This window comes from Protopterus annectens, chromosome 1.part1 (genome assembly GCF_019279795.1).
Source record: "Protopterus annectens isolate FY-2018-M chromosome 1.part1, PAN1.0, whole genome shotgun sequence".
Lineage (NCBI taxonomy): Eukaryota > Metazoa > Chordata > Ceratodontiformes > Protopteridae > Protopterus > Protopterus annectens.
Genome location: NC_056726.1, coordinates 1,129,985,417 through 1,130,005,579, shown reverse-complemented (window position 1 = coordinate 1,130,005,579; position 20,163 = coordinate 1,129,985,417). Strand labels below are relative to the sequence as shown.

General features: G+C 42.0%; 1 protein-coding gene across 1 annotated transcript in view; it reads right to left on the bottom strand.

The window, feature by feature from the left end:
- LOC122815687 overlaps positions 1-20,163 on the bottom strand; it is a 364,725-nt gene that overhangs the window by 340,000 nt on the left and 4,562 nt on the right. The window contains exon 2 of the mRNA XM_044088392.1: positions 15,783-16,074. Within this exon, the coding sequence (XP_043944327.1) occupies positions 15,783-16,074 (292 nt within the window). The remainder of the gene's footprint in view (positions 1-15,782; positions 16,075-20,163) is intronic.

Sequence of the window (20,163 nt, the reverse complement as noted above, 5' to 3'; positions counted from 1 at the left end):
CATGTTACATGTGTCCATGTGTAGTCCTAAACATGTATTACTTGTATGGCTTTTCCAACAACAGAGTTTTCTTTCTGAACATTTAATGACAGTTTGTTAATGTGAACTACAATGGCAGTAATGGTCCACATACCTAAGAATTTATCCAGTACAATGTACAGCAGTATAAACCTTCCTTTTCCACTTGTTGTCAGGCTTTTGCTTGCTTATGTATTCCTGATTTACCACTCTGCTTTTGTCCTGCATGCACAAACTTGCTCATAGATTTCTAGGTTTCTCCTTGCTTTTGTTTTCCTGATTTACCAATCTGTTTTTGTGCTGTGTGGACAAAATCGTTCATGGATTTCTATTTTTTTTTTTTTTTTTTGTGGATACTTCATTGTTTACATCATGTACACACATAGCTTGAGAACTTCCTTACCTCATTTTGGCCATGAGCCTGGTTGCCTGGTTTGTGGTTTGAGCCCAGCGCAAACCCCCCCCCCCACCAAAAGGGCAAATATCTATCCCAGCAGAGTGCTGCCCCCCTGACATCTCAGATGCTCAGGTAAGAGCCGACCTCTCCAAAGCAAAAAACACAGCATCAATGGGACCAGACGGTGTCCCGGCTGCCCTACATGAACTCCAAGAAGAGCTAAACCCAAACATAAAACTACTGTTCAATCTCAGCCTTACTACAGGATATGTACCCAAAGAGTGGCATACAGCAACAGTGGTCCCTCTCCACAAAGGTGGTGCCTCAACGGATCCTGGAAACTATCGCCCATAAGCCTGACTAGCTTGGTCTACAAAGCTATGGAAAGGATCATCATGGACCTCATAAATAAAGATATTGGGGACCTACAGACACTGGATCCTACCCAGTTCGGCTTTGTTAAGGGCAGATCCTGCCTCTTAAACCTGGTCGATTTCTTTGAAACAGTCACCAAGGCCATTGACGAGGGGAAGGTGGTCCACACAGCCTACCTGGACCTCGCAAAAGCCTTCGATACAATACCCCACTCGGGCATTATAGATAAGCTCACCAGCTTAAATATAAACCCCTATGTCACTAGATGGGTTGCAAACTGGCTCAAGGACAGATCCCACATGGTTAGAATTGCTGGAGCCATGTCAGACTCCAAACCAGTTACAAGTTGTGTCCCACAAGGCTCAGTCCTGGGACCTCTCTTGTTCGGTATATATTTCTCGGAGGTACAGGCCAACACGGAAGGACTGTGGCTGACCAAGTTCGCAGATGACTGCAAACTGGGCGCCATAATCGACTCTCCAGCCGACACAGGCATCCTCCAAAAGGGCCTCATAGAAACAGACCATTGGTGCCAGAGCCATGGCCTCAAGCTAAATGCCAAAAAGTGTATAGTCATCCCCTTTGGCAAAAACAAAGTGCCCACAAATTACCACATAGGTGGTAATCCATTAAGTACAGAAGAAGTAATTAGGGACCTGGGGACCCAAGTTGATAGCAATCTCTCATTTGACAACCACGTGGCCAAAGTGGTTAGAAAAACATTTTATATAGCCCACCTAATCATGAAGGGATTCACATCTAGATCAGGAGAGGTCATCGTGCCTCTTTACTCATCCGTCATCAGGCCATAATTGAGTACAATGCCCCTTTTGGGATGTACCTTACCAGACACCTGCAGCAACTGGAAAGACCCCAAAAGTACCTCACCAAGAGGATCAAAGGGCTCAAACAGATGCCATATGCTGCCCGGTTAAAGAAACTCCAGCTCTACTCAGTGGCATACCGCCTGCTCAGAGGCGATCTGTGCCTGATGTATAAAGCCATGTCCAACCTGGAATTAATGGATATGCTGCACCTCAGAAAATCCAAATCCCATCGAGCTACGTGCTCAAGAGACTTGAACCTCAGCACTGAAATAAATAGGACATGCTGGAGAGACAGATTCATAACCCAGAGGCTCCCTTCACTCTGGAATAAAATCCCAATCCGGGTTAGGCAGAGTCCCTCATTGACTCTCTTCAAGAGGAATCTTGATGAGTGGATGGGAGATCGTAGGTTTACCCCAGGTATCACTTCTGTGTCACTGTTAGACAGAGGCACAGTATACTAACCTCGAAAAAGGGCATAGCAAAATTAATTTAAAATGGGTGGCGAAAGCCAAACACACTCTGGCTAGGCTTATAAATGCCCTAGGGCAGATAGCCTAGTATGAACCTATGAACCTATGAGCCAGGGCTGCTACTTGTGTTGTCTGCCTTGGCTTACTGAATATTTGATTCGCAATGCTGCTTGTCAAGCACAGACAGGCAATAAAATTAGTTTAATGTACATGGTGATAAAGAATCCCCAGGACTGTGTTGTATTTAAGCCATGAGGCTAGATGAAAGCACTGAACACTGCACTTGTGTAAGAATTATGATGGTCTGCATCCACTGGGAAAATGTATTTATTTATTTATTTCCAGTTTGATTACCGGGGAAGTCCACAGGGCCCAAATGTGCCCGATTTCAGTGGAGGCCCAGAGAGAAAAGCTCCAAGATACATAATACAGTAAAGATACAAAAGTATAAAAGATACAGTATATAGAACAGTTTACAAATATGTACATTCAATGTCAAGCATGAGTAACAAAGTTCACTGTGGTTGATCTTAAGAGTTGTACTGTACAGATTCATTTGAGCACACATTCTTATGTTTTAAGTGTGGAAACACTTTACATACACACATTTGAAGTAAGTATGGAAACACTTTACATGCACTCATTTAAAGTAAGATGCTATTTACAATATTTACAAAGTTGGAATCGTGTGATTAGTAGCTATAGGAGTTGCAGAGAGCTTAGATCCACTCATTAGGAAATAGCTAATGAGAGTTACAGAGAGCCTAGGAACCTGGGAGAAAACCTCCTGGGGGCATATACTTACATAGAATTACATAGGGTGAAAGCAGGTACATTTCCATTTAGTGGACAGGTATTTGAAAAGCTGGGTTTTGAAGTTTTCTGAGTTAGATATTGTCCTTAGAGTGGAAGGGAGAGAATTCCATTTCTTGCCTAGTGAGAAAGAGAGAATTTGGCCTGCAGGTCGTTCAGGTTTGTGGATAGTAATTAAGTTTTGGTATTCAGATCTGAGAGTTCTGTTAGGGGTGTAAGGGGGAAGGATATTTGTTAGAGCCAGAGATCTTGTTGGGCGAAATACAAGTCTGTGTGCAGTGGTGAGTTGGAGGTAGTCTAGGTAGTTTGTGAGTTCTAGCCAATTCAAAGATTTAAGGGTAAGTCAATGACGGGTGGAATTTTTGGTTTTGGTGGCAAATTTGGAGATTTTATTATAACAGTTTTCTAGTTTGGAGGTGATGGAGGAGGTCAGGTTAGTTAGGAGAGGGGATCCATATAATAAGGAAGGAAGAAGATAAGTAGTGGCCAGAGTATGCCTAGCAGAGTTGGAGAGGAAGAGATTGTTTCTGTAAAGCATACCTAACTTTTGGTGGGTTTTCTTTATATTTTGTTGAATATGGATATCAAACTTGAGGTGTTCATCTATAGTAATGCCAAGACGTTTAGCGAAAGGAACCAATTCTATAGGTGAGTTGGTTTGACTAAGTACTTTGAATGCTTTTTTGTCATAGGAGTAAGTCTTTGTGGGAGGGAATAGTAGAATTGTTGATTTATTTGCATTGAGAGAGGTGGTTTTGACACATCCAATTTTCAGTAGTTGAAAAAGCTGTTTGGGTTTTAGTCAGCAGTTCAGGAAGGTTTGAGAAAGAGCAGACTAAGGTTGAATCATCTGTATATTAAATGATTTTTGGCTTCAAGAATAGCAGTGTGGATGTTATTGATAAAGATATTAAAAAGTATAGGTCAGAGGATGGACCCCTGTGGTATGCCGGTTGGGGTAGGTAAGAAGGTAGAGGTGGAGTTCTTCCATTTAACTGCTTGAGATCTATCTGACAGGTAACTAGAAAACCAGGAAAAAGTATTTGGTGAGAGATGTAGGTTTGATAGATGATAGAGAAGGTGTTTGTGGGAAACAGTATTGAATGCTTTAGAAAGATCGAGGAGAACTGTAGATACTAAGTGCCCTGAATCTCGGGCTTAATTGACAGTTTCTAAAAAAGAGAGTGGAGTGGTTATAGTGGCCTGGGCGGAAGCCATGCTGGGTAGGTGTAAGAAGTTGTATTTGGGTCAGGAAAGGCATAAGTTGGCGGTGGATGCATTTTTCTAGGATGTTGGAGATTGGTGAGAGCAGAGCAATGGGGCGGAAGTTTTAGCTGTTGGTGTTTTTGCTTCCTTTGTGAAGCAGAAGAATATAAGTTGAGCACCAGAGTTTGGAGAAATATGATTAATTTATAGATCTGTTAATAATGATGCTGATTGGGAGTGCTATACCATCAGCAGCACATTTTAGGAAGGAGGAGGGAATATTGTCAGGAACATTGGAGCAAGGTTTAAGTTTGGATAAAGTTAGTAGAGACAGGTTTGAGCTCAAACATAAATGGAAGGTTATTAGGGGACTTAGATGGAGAAGAATGAGGGGCAGGTGGATTATTGTTGGGAAAAGTCTAGGTCAGGTCAGAAATAGTTTCTATGAAGAATGAGTTAAATTCAGAGCCTAGTTCTAGGACAGATTTACTTGGGTCAGGACAGGGGTTATTCTTGGAGCCTGGATTGGGAAGTGAGTTTATGGATTTCCAGAATTGCTTGGGGTTTTTATTATTATTGGACTTGAGCTTAATATAGTAGGATTTTTTGTCCACAGTGATTAGTTGTTTTGCAAGGTTACGGAGTTGTTTGTATTGGAGCAGGGTATTGGTCAGTTTATTGTTTTGGTACAGCTTCCATGATCTGTCCCTTAGGTTCATAGGTTCATAGGTTCATACTAGGCTATCTGCCCGAGGGCATTTACAAGCCTAGCCCATCGTTTTGTGGCTTACGCCACCCCTTTAGTATGGGGAACTATACCCATTATTTTGCTGTGCCTCTGTCGAGCAGTGACACTGAGGTAATCCCTGGGGTATATCTGCGATCTCCCATCCATTGGTCAAGATTTCTCTTGAACAAGGCCAGCGAGGTGCTCTGCCTCACATGTACCGGGATTCTGTTCCACAGCATAGGGAGTCTTTGGGTGATGAATCTATCCCTCCAGCACGTCCTATTAATAGCCGTGTCGAGGTTTAAGTCTCCGCCCTTGTGGCTCTGATGGATCTAGATTTTTGAGGTGAAGCATATTCATCAAATCTGGGTTTGACATGGCCTTGTATGTTAGGCAAAGGTCACCTCTGAGCAAGCGGTGGCGACTGAATAGAGCTGGAGTTCTTTCAGTCGGGCAGCATAGGATAGATTTTGAGACCCTTTATCCTTTTGGTGAGGAACTTTTGTGGCCTCTCCAGCTGCTGCAAGTGTCGGGTCAGATACATTCCAAATGGGGCATTGTACTCAATCATTGGTCTGATGAGTGATGAGTAAAGGGAGACTATAACCTCCCTTGATCTAGATGAGAATCCCTTCATGATGAGGTGGGCAATGTAGAAGGTCTTCCTAACTACTTTAGCTACATGGGTGTCGAATGACAGACTACTATCAACCTGGGTCCCCAGGTCCCTGATAACTTCTTCTGTGCTCAGTGGATTGCCTCCTATTTGGTAGCTAGGGGTAACCTTGTTTTTCCCGAAGGGTATGACTATGCATTTTTTGGCATTTAACTTTAGGCCGTGGCTCTGGCACCAGTTATCCGTTTCTGTGAGACCCTTCTGAAGGATATCTGTGTCAGATGTGTTTTCTACTATGGCCCAGTTTGCAGTCATCTGCAAACTTTGTCAGCCATAACCCTCCTGTGTTTGCTTGTACTTCAGAAAAGTAGATGCCAAACAAGAGTGGGCCCAGGACTGAGCCCTGTGGGACACCACTTGTGACAGGCTTTGAGTCTGACATGGCGCCAGCAACTCTGACCCTGTGTGTTCTGTCACTCAGCCAGTTTGCAACCCATCTTGTGATGTATGGGTTAACATTTAAGCTGATGAGTTTTTCAATGATACCCGAGTGGGGTATTGTATCGAAGGCCTTAGCCAGATCGAGGTAGGCTGTATGGACTGCCTTTCCCTCATCAATGGCTTTGGTGACTGTTTGAAAAAGTCAACCAAGTTTAAAAGGCATGATCTGCCTTTGACAAAGCCAAACTGGGTTGGATCCAAAGTCTGCAAATTCCCAATGTCTTTATTTATGAGGTCCATTATGATCCTCTCCATGGCTTTGCAGATAAGGCTTGTCAAGCTAATGGGCGGTAATTACCAGGGTCGGTGGAGGCACCGCCTTTGTGAAGTGGGACCACAGTTGCAGTGCGCCACTCCTGGGTGCGTATCCAGAGGTAAGACTTTGATTAAACAGCTGTCCTAGCTGTGGGTTTAATTCCTCATTGAGTTCGTGGAGCACACAGCCGGGGACACCATCAGGTCCCATGGATGCTGTGTTTTTTGCTTTGGAGGGAGCAGTTCTCACTTGGGCGCTGGAGATGTTTGGGGGCTGCAATCATTTGGTATAGATATCTCTGCTTTTGGGCAGGGTGAGAAGTTTGCACTGAACCTGTCAGCCAGTATGTTGGCAATGTCTGTAGGATCAGTAATCTTCACATCATTTTGAACTAGTTCTGAGCATATCTGGGAGTTTCCTCCTAGGTTTCTAACATAGCTAAAGAAGGCCTTATGATTGTCTTTTGAGTCTTTAGCTATTTTTCTCTCGAAATTTGCTTTGGATGATTTTATGAGAGCTCTTAGTTTTTTACTTATAGTGATCAAGGGTGTCTTACCTTTTAAGGATTTTGCTCTATCTTGTAGTAGCTTCCTCCTTTTGTTGTAGAGTTTGTTTATGGCTGGGGTCCACCAGACTGGACGCTTGCCTTTGGTACAAAGAGTCTTTGTTTTGCTTGGGATTGCCTTATCCATGCAGTCCTGCAGGTGCTGGTAGAAGGCATTTGTAAGTGATTCAGCGGCTTGAGTACTGTTTTCCACCGCTCGGGGCCTTAAAGGAGACCACACTAGTCTTTAGAAGTGTGAAGTCGGCTTTGGGAAGTTCTTTACTGTGGTCTTTTTATCTCAGGGGGGGGGGGGATGAGGACGTCCAGTGAGATTAGTTTGTGATCTGATCTCACCAGTGAGGGGTATACTCACGGTGTTGAACATTGTGCTCCCATGTTCGTGATGATGAGATCAAGTATGTTATCTCCTCTTGTGGGAATGGTGACTAGTTGTTCCATGGCATTTGAGTTTATGAATTCCAGGAACTTTTGGGCTAGGGTGTTTGGGCTTGAGTAGTGTTCCCAGTCTATATTTGGGTAATTGAAGTCACCTAGTATGATGGTGTTTGGTGATACATTTATCCCCTGTAGTGTTTTCAGGAAGGCCATGTGAGGTTCCTGAGTTTGTGAGGGTGGCCTGTAACATGCTACTATTTGCAGAGCAGTCTTGCCTACGGTTAATTGCACCTGGATGGTCTCCGATGCATCATGCATTGCCACCAGTCTTGAGGTGTGGGTGTCCTTGATGAATATGGATACCCCCCCTCCTTTCTTGGTATTTTCCTGATTTTGGGGCCGGAACGCATGATATGAGGTAAAACCTGATAGCGCTGGGGTGCTCTCAGGAGCCTTGAACCAGGTTTCTGTCACAGCACAGACATCGATGTTCTCCATACTGAGAAGGGCCTCAAGTGCGTGCATTTTGAGATTTAGACTTCTGGCATTGAGCAGCATTACCCTTAGTTTATTTCCTTTTTTGTGTTCTAGTGTGGTAGGTTTAGAATTTGAGCCTTGCCTAAAAAGGCACTATGGGGTGGCAAGAGCCTTTGCCAATATCCGGAATCCCAGGGTGACAGGTGCAAGCCGTCCCTTGCGAAGCAGCGTGGCTTGTCCAGCATGTCATCCCAGGCAGACAGATACTGGATCCCCTTTGAATGACACCAGTGTTTAAGCCAATTGTTAAAGCTGATCATCTTATCTCTGTATTGTGGCATCATTCTTGGTGAAGGTAGGATACTGCTCAAGGTCAGGGTCATACCTGCCTGGGCTACATAATCAGAGAGCTCCTCAATGTCTCTTTTCATGTAGTCCAAGGAGGTATGTCTCAGGTCGTTTACACCAGCGTGGACAATGACTGAGTCATATTTGTACCTGCTGTTGAGAGACCTGAGTGCTTGCGTTATGTGGCGGATTCTAGCGCCCGACAGACAGCTTACTGTGACCTTCTCCTTACTCAGTCTGGTGAGCGGGACATCAGTGTGTCTGACTATGGAGTCACCAATGACTAGTGTGTCTGGCATTGTGTTTGGCCTTAAGGGCTGTGACTGTTTGACACTCTGACTGTGAGGTCTATGTGTTGCAGGTGTTGTGTTCTGAGGTGGTGGTTTTTTGGGTGTCTGCTTTGGTGGCCTCTGCTGTTTTGGTAGATTTTTGATCAGAGCCTCGAGTATGTCTTTGTGTGTTTATGTGTATGATTTGAGGTTGTAATGGTACTATGTGAGACTGGGTCTATAGTGTGTGTGGTAACCTTCCTCCTGACTGGTCTTGCCAGTCCTATGTTGAGAGAGCTCAGCCTCCAGTTTGGCCGTATAGTTGCATCTCTCGCATGTATTTGTGTTTTGTGGGAGGAGGAGAGGGTTGTCTGTGTACATGAGGCAATTGTAACATTGCCTCAATATTCCCAGGTTCACCAGCTGAGCAGGAGATGACACTAGCAACTGATCCCTCGACATGCTAGAAGGATAGACAAAAACTTTAAAAAAGATTCCGGGGGATGTGGGTGACCGAGAAATGGGGGGTTGCCTTTTTGGGGTGCTATCTATAAGAGTGCCGTATCAAGGTAATAAGTACTGTAGGAGCAAGTGCTAGGTTTAACAGATAGAGAATAGTCTACTTAGAGTCAAGTAGAGATGATCTTTTTAGTTATAGGATACGCTGATTAGATGAGTAGTATAGGTCGAGGAAGGTCGAGGAAGACATTATTTGTTTTGTGTCTTTGGATAGCCAAGGAGCAGTATTTGTTTTTATCCGTTTGTTTCTTAGTGGGGCTAGGGAGTTTACAGTGTCTAAGAAGACACAGTTGAAGTAGTCTATAGCTTTGTCAAGAGGAAGGGTGTTTAGAATTTGCCATTTCATTTGTTTGAGAATATTTGAGAAAGTTGTGAGGTTGAAGTTGCTGAAGTTGCGAGTGAGAATGTATTGGTGCTGGTGTGGGGTAGAGCTAGTTGAATGATGAATGAAACCTGGGAGGTGGTCGCTAATGGTGTCGGGAATGGTACCAGAGCTGGTTATTTTATTTGGATGGGTGACTAGGATCCAATCAATAGTGGTTCCTCGGGATTTGTTTTGTTGGGTCAGGTGATGGATAGGATTACTTGAATAAAGTTATAGAGGTTAATGGCTAGGGAGGGAGACGGACTATTGATTTTATTCCAGTCAATATTTACATCCCCTGGAATGTAAGTTTCATAGTTAATTTCAGTTGAGACCCATAGGAAAATATCTTCGAGGGTAGAGATGTTGTTACCAGGTGAGATATATAGGGCAATGATACAGATATTCTTGTGTTTATTCATTTTTAGTAGACCGACTGTAAGTTCAGTGTTGTTGAATTGAGGAATTGGAATGTACGAGTGCTGTGGGGGGAGGAAGGGGAGGAAGAAGATGAGGAGTAGGTGTTGTTAGTAAAGGGACTAGGACCAGGGTTGGGATGGATGTCTCCAGCTAAGACTAGGTTGTTAAAGGAAATAATCTTTAGCCATTTAGGTTTGCAATGTAAGAGTTTAGATAGATCTAACATTAGTTTAGGTGTCAGTATTTTAGCTGTGGTGGAGAAGATTTTAGGGTGAAATAGGTGCAGAGGGTTAGACTGAATAAGGGAAGAGGAGATAGAATGGAAATGAGTGTAAGGTTGAGGGTGAAGGTGGATTTGTGTGGTAGTTATTGTTGAAGGTAATATTGGAGGAGCACTAGAGGATTATGAGCTGGCATAGTATAGGAGAATTAGGAATACAAGGAGGAAGCAGGGGTCCCGGAGGGTGTGGTGAATTAAGGGGAGGATATCTAGACAAAGGGAGTATAATAGGTATAGATTTGGAGAAGAGAAATAGCTTTGAAATGAGAGAGGGTTGAGAAAGAGATAAAGGTTTTCTTAGTATAATAAGAAAAGGGGAGGGCACTTTATTTGGTTAGGAGTTAGAGAGAGTGATGTGTTTAAGTGGGATGGGTGTAAGTAGGTTGGGTAATGAAGGAAGAGCTACTATTGGGTAATGCATCATTAAAGGAATTAAGCCATAATGGGAATGACTTCAGTTAACAGAATGTGTGAAAAAAGTACTATATTTCATTCAGTTGCCATCTAATCTTTAGGTCTTCTTTAATCTTCTGTGTTATCTGGTATTTATTAATCTTATCAAATATAAACTAGTTGAAATATGTCTAGAATTGCTAGTTTTGTCATTTTACCCACTTAACAGTTGTTAGAATATTCTGTTTCTGCCAAGTGCCGTTTTTCTTTCATGTCCATCAGACTGGACTATCGTTGAAAGATTGCATCAGTGTAATCTGCATAGGTTCTTCTATATTAAACCCAAAAAGTGTCAACCATGCTGTACTAACACCATCTTGTACTGCTTGTATCTCGTCAGTTACCTCTCTTACAATGTTTTAAAGACATTCTTCTGGGAAACATTTTTTCCTTTGCCCAATTTATTTTTCCATAGGATCATAGGATTGTAGGGGTTTGCTATTGACCTTAACAGGTCTTTTAAGTCAAACCATCCTTCCCAAAAAAATTTAGCCAGGTTTTGGCCCCATAGGTTTTTGGGGAGTTATATATAACTCATGCATGAGTGATCAAGCATTTTCTAGGCACCTCTAATACAGATATCAGAGCCATTTCAGAGGTAAATTTATGCCTTGCCATCCACTGATCCAAGTTTCATTTGAATAGATACAGGGAAAAAACTCTGTTTCACATGGATGGGAAGCCATTTCTTCAGAAAGGACAAACATACATGTGCCTCCAGCATGTCTTATTTATGTAGCAAATGAGTAATAGCTCCCTGGATCAGGTACTTCTGATGCTGTTTGTTTTGTGGATATACAACACATCCAGTGAGGTTGGATCAGAGGATGTTTTTATTAGGTCAAACACCGATTGCCTCTCAGCAATCTGAAGGAGACCTAGCATAAAGATAAGGTTTGAGTGGGTCTGCATAGGCCATGTTGCCTACACCATGTACTCTTTTTTTAAGAGGAACCTCTGCGGATGCTCCATTTGTTGCATATGCAAGGTCAGATGCACAACAAAGGGGGCATTGTATTATATGATTGGGATAATGAGGGTGGAGTGCAGTGAAACAGTCTCATAGCTGTGTACTAGGCTAATGACCACTGGGGCATTTTTAAGCCTAGTCTAGTCATGCATCCTAAATATCTGATAAGTTCTGCAACCCTTGGTTAGTGTAACTAGACTCTTGGGAGCTGAAACATTTACAGGCTGTCTCTGTTCATTAGAGACATAGGTATCTATCAATTAAATCTTTGGACTCAGATGACATACTTTTGTGTATAAGTTGTGCAACATAAAATGGCTTCCTTACTATAGTAGATACATGCTGGTCAAAGATCAAGTCACTGTCTACATGTGTTCTCATATTTCTGGCCAATGGGTCTACTCTCAGTGGTATGCTATCAATGTAGTAATTTTCCAGAGTGGCCATCTTTCCAAAAGAAACTATTATGCATTTCTTGGCTTTAAGTTCTAGACCATGACTCTGACACCAATTATTAATCAGTGCCAGGGCTGCCTGGAGAGTATTTGTGTCATGGAGGAATTCTATGACTGCAACTAGTTTCCAATCTTCTGTGCACTTGGTCAACCAGAAGCCTTTGAAACAAGTTTATCTTCAAAGAAGTAAATGCCAAAAAGAGCAGTGTCTTGAGGGGCTCCATTGATTACTGGACTTTTTATGCAGGTGGACTATCCTGAGTTCCCGGGTTCTAAGTATTAACCAGATCTCTATACAGTTGGTGATACAAGAGTTTATACCTACTTTAATCAGCTTCTCTACAATGTCCAAGTGGGGTATTTTGTTAAATGTCTTGGCCAGGTCAAGGCAGGCATATATACCATCTTGCCTTCATCCTTTACTTTGGTGACCCTCTTGAAAATGTCAACCAGGCATAACCTGCCCTTGGCAAAAACAAACTTGAGTTGGATCCAGTATCAAATGGTTTCCTATACTGCCATTTATCAAATCCATGATTATTCTCTCCCTATGGATTTTCATAAGACTATTCAGTCTTATGGATTAATAGTTTCCCAGGTATGTGGATGGAACAGACATTGTGTAATGTGATAAAAGCTGCAGTCCTCCATTTGTTTTGTCATGAAGCCTGTTTGGAGGCTATGGTTGAATGGTGATTCAAGTGAGCTCAATTTGTAATGCTTCATGCTATTAAGGAGGCATCCTGGGAAATTCGCAGGTCACATTGATGCAGTGTTTTTGGCCTTGGTGCATGGTTTGAAAACCTTTTCCCTACTGATAGTTGGAGAGTAATAGTTGGGGTATTTCTTAAGTGGTGTCTGTGGGTGAGACATAGCTGAAGAATGCCTTGCGATTGTCCTTAGCCAAGGGAGCTTTATTTTTATTTTGAAGGAGACAGCTTTATGATTTGACATGACCAATGAGGACATTATTAAGCACTGCAATTCTTCCAACAAAAGCAATCTGTGCCAACTTTTAAGAGGGAAGTCAGTCTATCAATACGTAATTTCAGCCCTGCTGAAAATTTGCATTTAAAAGTTAAAAATAAAAGATAAATCATAATTTTATTATTATTTATTTATTTGAAGTTTGTTTGCCAGGATAATCCATTGGGCTGAATGAGCCCATTTTCAATGGAGTCCTGGAGAGAAAAGCTCCACAGATACAATGTCAAATATGCAATTAAGAATAAAACAGAATACAGTAGTATAAATGTAACATAGCATTTTGTTAGAGTGCCAGAAGTAGTACATATAAACAAAAGATAATGTTAAAGCAACATGAAAAAACAAGACAGAAGAGCTTAAGCAACAATACATATAAGTTGACAAATTGTAGTTGTCTATGTACACAAGCAAATGGAAAAAGTGTTAAGTAAAATTTTAGCTAGTAGATATGTACAGAGAATATTTACATAAATGGTAGCTACAATATGAATGTTCCCATAGGAGGGAAGAGTTGTGGAGTAGGGGGTGAGTAGTAGCTGGAGGTATTATGCAGGATGGGTACAGGAGCATTCCCAGAGAGAAGATAGGTGTGAATGGAGGAGAGATTTAAAAATTGAAAGGCTGCTGGTATTGCGGATATGAGATGGGAGTGAGTTCCAGAGGCGGGCCAGGGAAAAGGAAAGCAAGAGTTTGCCTGCTGGACGGGCTGGTTTGTGGAGTTGAACTAGGTTCTGAGTGTTGGTTCTGAGGGGTCTGTTTGGGTGGTGGATGGTGAAGGCTGAGGAGAATGAGGGGCAGAGTGAGGGCTTGAAAATGAGTTTGGAAGCATGAGTAAGTTGAGTGTAGGTAAGGTAGTTAGGGAGCTCTAGCCAATTTAGTTTGTGGAGGGCAGTACAGTGATGGGAGGAGGATCTAAGGCCAGAGGTGAAGTTAGCAATTTTGTTGTAGCAGGAAGACAGTTTTGTTTTAGTAGAGGATTTTAGGTTAGTTAAGAGTGGGGCACCATAAAGGACAGAGGGGATGAGGTATGTGGTAGATAGGAGGAATCTGGTGGATGGGGAGAGGAAGCGGATAAGCCGGTAGAACAAACCAAGTTTCTGATGTATTTTTTTAATGTTAGTTTGTATATGGGAATCAAATGTGAGCTGGTTATCAATAAGAGCTCCAAGCAGTTTGGCATTGAAAAAAATTTCTAGGGATGTGTTAGTTTGACTAGTTATGAGGAAAGAGTTTATGTCGATAGTCATGCTTTATGATGGGGTGAATAACATGAGTTTGGTTTTTGATGGGGTGAATAACATGAGTTTGGTTTTTGATGGGGTGAATAACATGAGTTTGGTTTTTGATGGGATGAATAACATGAGTTTGGTTTTTGATGGGGTGAATAACATGAGTTTGGTTTTTGATGGATTGAGAGTGAGATGATTATCATGCATCCATTTTTTGGTGGTTGAGAAGGCATCTTGAGTTAATTTTATAAGGGAGGGAATGGAGTTTGCAGCACAAATAATAGTTGAATCGTCTGCATACTGGACTATTTTAGCATTTGAGATGTGGTGGAAGTCATTAATGAAGATGTTGAACAGTAAGGGACCTAATATGGAGCCTTGGGGTATGCCAGTGACAATGTTAAGGTAAGAGGAGGTAGATTTCTTCCATTTAACAGATTGCTGCCTATTGGAAAGGTAACTAGAAAACCAGTTGATGTAAGAGGGGGAAAGATGTAGGGTAGAGAGTTTAGTGAGTAGCAGGGAATGGGAGATGGTGTCAAAGGCCTTAGAAAGGTCTAAGAGGAGAGTGGAGACAATATAGTTAGAGTCTCTAGCTTTATTTACAGTTTTGAGGAGGGAGAGGAGAGCAGTGGTAGTGCTGTGACCGGGTCTAAATCCGTGTTGTGTTGGGGTTAATAGGTGATTGCTGGTGAGGTTTGGTAGTAGTTGTATGTGGATGCATTTTTCTAAAAGTTTAGTTTAGTCTATAACTCCCTTATGTGTTATAGAAGAGACTTCACATTGTTTTCTGCTTTAATAATACAAGTTATTAGCTTAGAAGTATGTGAGAGTGGTACAGGATATGTACGAGGGTAGTGTGACAGCGGTGAGGTCTGCAGTGGGAGTGATGGAAGCGTTTAAGGTGGAGGTGGGATTGCATCAAGGATCTGCTCTGAGCCCTTTCTAATTTGCAATGGTGATGGACAGGTTGACAGACGAAATCAGACAGGAGTCCTCGTGGACTATGATGTTTGCAGATGACATTGTGATCTGTAGTGAGAGTAGGGAACATGTGGAGGAGACCCTGGAGAGATGGAGATATGCTCTAGACAGAAGAGAAATGAAGGTCAGCAGGACTAAGATGGAATATATGTGGGTAAATGAGAGGGAGGATAGATGAATGGTGAGGATGCAAGGAGTAGAGGTGGCGAAGGTGGATGAGTTTAAATACTTGGGATCAATAGTTCAGGGTAATGGTGAGTGTGGAAGAGAGGTGAAGAGGAGAGTACAGGCAGGATGGAGTGGATGGAGGAGAGTGTCAGGAGTGATTTGTGACAGACAAGTACCACTAAGAATGAAAAGGAAGGTCTACAATATGGTAGTGAGACCAGCTATGTTATATGGGTTAGAGACAGTGGCATTGACAAAAAGGCTGGAGTTAGAGCTGGATGTGGCAGAGTTAAAGATGTTAAGATTTGCACTGGGTGTGATGAGGGTGGACAGAATTAGGAATAAGTATATTAGAGGGTTAGCTCAGGTTGGAAGGTTTGGAGACAAAGCCAAGGAGGCAAGATTACGTTGGTCTGGACATGTGCTGAGGAGGGATGCTGAGTATATTGAGAAAAAGATGCTAAGGATAAAGCTACCAGGTAACAGTAAAAGAGGAAGGCCTAAGATATGGTTTCTGGATGTGGTGAGAGAGGACATGCAGGTGGTTGGTGTGACAGAGCAAGATGCAGAGGACAGGAAGAAATGGAAACAGACAATCTGCTGTGGTGACCCCTAATGGGAACAGCCGAAAGATGATGATTAGCTTACATTCCCTCTCCCTAATTCTAAAGGAAATGCCATGCAGCTTTTTTTTAATATTTTGTTACCTGGGGAAATCTGTACAAGCCCAGTATTCTGGCCACTGGAATTGACTGAGAAGACAGACTGTCTCCAATAATCACAGCCACTGGTGGATATTTTTTACAGCAGTAATTTGGGATTAGAGTCTTCTCACCAGAAAGAAGCTGGAACATACCCTCAATGGATGCAAATTCATCAAAGCAGGAATCATAGATCTGAAAGCCAATGGTATAGTTCGGCAGTAACAGCTGATTTTTGTTGATCTCTTGCAGTGCAAACACCATACTGAGAAGTTCTTGATACGCTAATATGTCAAACCTATAAGTATTAAAGAAAGAAAGTGTTTACAGCAGTAAGGATTACACTAAACTACTAATGGCAATGTACATTAGAAATTTTCACTGTATTAAGACATTTCTGAAGGCTTCCTTTTCTGTACATGCTATACCTGTTACACACTATCATAGCTCTTCTTTCTCAGTCTTTCTACTGACCAGTTCACCCATCATGCAGAACGACCAGAGATTGACAGGCATTCTCAGAGTAACAGATCAGATCTGAATCAAGTCACACTGCTTTTACATTTATTCTCATGATCGATGATGGTGAGCCGGAGTAGGTGTTGTGAGAAGTATAAGACTATAGACATCTTGGATCCATTGAGGAGAAAAGGATGCTAGGAAGGTTGTATAGGAAATGCTGGCAAGGTGAAGCAGTGTACAGGATAGTAAAGTAGGGAGAAGAGTAGAAATTAACATAAGGAGTGGCAGCAGGAGTGGGAGATAGAGAGTGTTAGTCATTAGTTAAGGAGCAGAGACAGTTATAGGTTCATAGGTTGGTACTAGGCTATCGACCCTAAGGCCTATACAAGCCTAGCCATAACAATTCCTTGGCTATTTCTTCCCAAAGTATTTACTTTGCTGGACCCCTGTCTAGCAGGGTGACTTACATGATCCCGGGGTGAATTTCTTATCTCCAATCCAGTCATCAAGGTTCTTTTTGAAGAGGGCCAAAGTGGCGCTTTGCTTGACATGTATGGGCAGTCTATTCCAGAGTCTGGGAATGAGTGTTAAGAAGGTGATTTTTGTAGTATAATTTTAAAGATCTTAAAGGAGTCTAAGGCACTAATATTTGGAGGTAGAGAATTCTATAATTTTGCAGTGGTGAAGGAGTAGAGGCTGTGACTAGCTCTTTTATTAGGCTTACTTACTTTTAAAAGATGCTTATTTATGGAGGGGAGGTTTTGGGCTGGGGTGCAGAGCTATAGGATAGGTTGTAGGGCAGGACAGGTGTCTAAGTACTAGCGATAGTTGTGCAGAGGTAAGGTAGTAGGGTCTATATTAGTTCACCAAAATTTTATTTCAGGGAGCACCTAATCATCAACCCCTATCCAGCGAAAATCGCTTGTGCAATTTGCTGAATTTGCCAAGGGCAAGGAAATACTTGCCCTGCAGCACAACATACCAACTTCTCCATAAGTCAAACCCACACCCACCAATGGGTTACACTCCCCACACACTATATATATATATATATATATACCAACTCCGAGAAGACACTGCAGTGGAGATAAGTGCTAAGTTGTGTAGTTGGCTTGTGTGAGTCCGTGTTAGCGCCATGTTATGTGCAGAGAAATTTTCCCCATTCATGAGCTAAGACAGACGTTGAGCAAGGTGAAAGCCATTAAAAGTTGGCTTTCCTTAATTATATTTAATTCTACTTTGCGTGAAGCTGTGTGAAACTTAAACTCGTGCAAAGAAGCTTATTTAAAAATATATATATTTCTTTTATTAAAAGATTAAACTGTTAAGAGGTAAAAGTCCCCTTTAACGTGTAAGATCCATGCTATCCACCTTCAACATGGCCAGACCCGGGTTGCATCCATGTGGATAGCAAAGAGTGGGAGTAGTGGGCAATAGATGTACCTGAATTGAGCTGGAGGTGTAGAAAACAGTGCTGCACCACTGTGTAAGTTAACATGGTGGTAGGCAGCCATAGGGGGAGTATGGGCAAATTTTATTTTATTTTTGCTGGCTTTATTCTGTCATTATTTTGCAAAAATAAAAACTGGGTCATGACAATGTAAAGTAAAGCATCTACTATGTTCATTAAGCCTGCCAGTGGTCAGAAGTATGGCCATTGTCATGCAAAAGTGTTGCAAAATATTTTAAATCAAAAGGTTTTTTTTTGGCAGATTTTGGCTATTTAAGCAGAGCACAGCTGTACTCAAACAGTGATCCTGCAAAAAAATAAATAAATAAAAAAATAGTAAAAAGGCAATCTAAATGTGAAACTTATTTTTTAATATTTGATATAGTGATTTATATATAAATGTAAAATGGTTGTATGTTTTTTTCCACTGCAGTTGAAGTTTAAGCATAGCTGAGTGGGTTTGCGTGCCGCGGCTCTTTGCTCAGCACTACTTAAAATGCTTTGAAGAGCTATATAGAAAAGTACAGCTGAAATCTTTACTGTCGATTTAGCTCAGTGGTTAGAGTTTCGGCTTTGCAAATAGTAAGTGCTTGGTTTGAATAGCAAGACAGGCAATTCTGCTTTTATATAAAAAAGCATTGGTAATTATTTTTTTTATATTTTTAATGATGTATTAATTGATATTTTTTAGCCAGGGTAGAGTTGCTGGCCAACCTTCCAGTGTCAGTGGATATGTGATGTGAAATCCCCCATGTAAACACAAGTGTCCCAGATAGTACAGTCACACCCTAAAGTAATTTAATCAACGCATATAGGGGGATGTCATGTAAAGTAAACTATATACACTTAATAATATGTCAGTAAGGAGTATTTAATGTTCAATTCATTAATTTCCTTTAAATGAAAACTGAGCAATGCTTAGCAGTGCTTAGCCGGTTTGAGCATTGCTAAGAAGTACAATTCTAAGCAGCAGTCAAGCCAGCTAAGCAGATTTGAGGAGTGCTTAGCACTGCTCAGCATTTCTGAAACCAGCTAAGCAAGGGTTGTGCATAAGGCTGCTTAGCTGTGCTTAGCTGGCATAAGGAAAGCTAAGCATATCTGAAACCAGCTAAGCAAGGTGGTGTGTCTGAGGCTGCTTAGCTGTTCTTAGCTGGCTTAAGGAGAGCTAAGCATTCTTGTGTACAGGAGAGGTGCAGATCAGCTGACAAGTGTTTACTTTTCAGCAGTGTGTTTGTGCAGCATGGCATGGGGCTTAAAACACAGGAAATAAGAAAAACAGAAACTCCTTTAGAAAAGGCAATCATCTAGAAATGACTAATAATCCCTCTGGCACTCACACTGGCCCATTCAAACCCTTCAGTAATGCAGCTGGCAGGTGAAATGTGTTCATAATTAGCCAATCACACAGGCTGCATCTGCAACATACCAATATGAAGTATGCAGACACCCTTCAATCTGATTTCCCCACATAGTCTGCACCATTGAAGTACACACTTGGGAATTTTAACTGACAAAATGATAGGGGCTGTTGCTGCTTCTCTACATCTTTATGTGCTACAGATTGAGGGCGATGATGAGGATGATGCTGACAACTGGCCCAGACTGAGGAGCAGAAGAGTGTTCAGACCCAGGGTAACCTTTCAGGGGCTACATGAGCTGGTGACAGCAGAGCACTACAGGGTGGACAGGGACATGCTACAGTACAGCAACTCACCAAGCTCTGCCGGCCTCAGCTCAGATCCAGAGCCAACAGAGGGGAACCCATCCCACTGGAAACAAAAGTATGTGTAGCCTTAGGAATACTAGTTACAGGTATTTTCCAAAGATCTACTGGGGACATCATGGGGGTCTCAAAGGCATCTGCATCCAGGATACTCCACCAGTTCCTGGATGCCATGCTAAGACATGCCAGTGAGGGCAATTATTTCCCCAGCACCCCTGAGGAGAAGACCAGCAATATGCATCTCTTCCACCATGTAGCACACTACCCATGGTACTGGGTGCCATAGACTGCACTCATGTCCACATCAAAGCAGCACTTGGTAAATTGAGTAGAATGTATATCAACCACAAGGGCTATCACTCCAACTGCCAGGTCATAAAAAAATAAATAAATAAATAAAATATTTTTTTTGCTTTTTCTCTCTGTATTTGATATTAACTTAAACCTACTAAATGACTCAGTACAATTTTGTTCTGACCAATATAGCCAATGTACTGTAATTCACTTGACTATTACTATATATTGTATTCTTTGTCACTGCTGATGCTTGGAGCTTTTCTTCCCGGGCCTCTACTGAAAATGGACATATATCCAGTTAGACTAGCCCGGTCAACAAATGTAAAATAAATAAATAAAATAAATAATAAATAAATGTGCAATGCCCGGGGCATTATCATGAATGTGTGTGCTTGCAGCCCTGGCAGTTATCATGACTCCCACATTTGGCACGGCTCACAGCTGTACCACACATT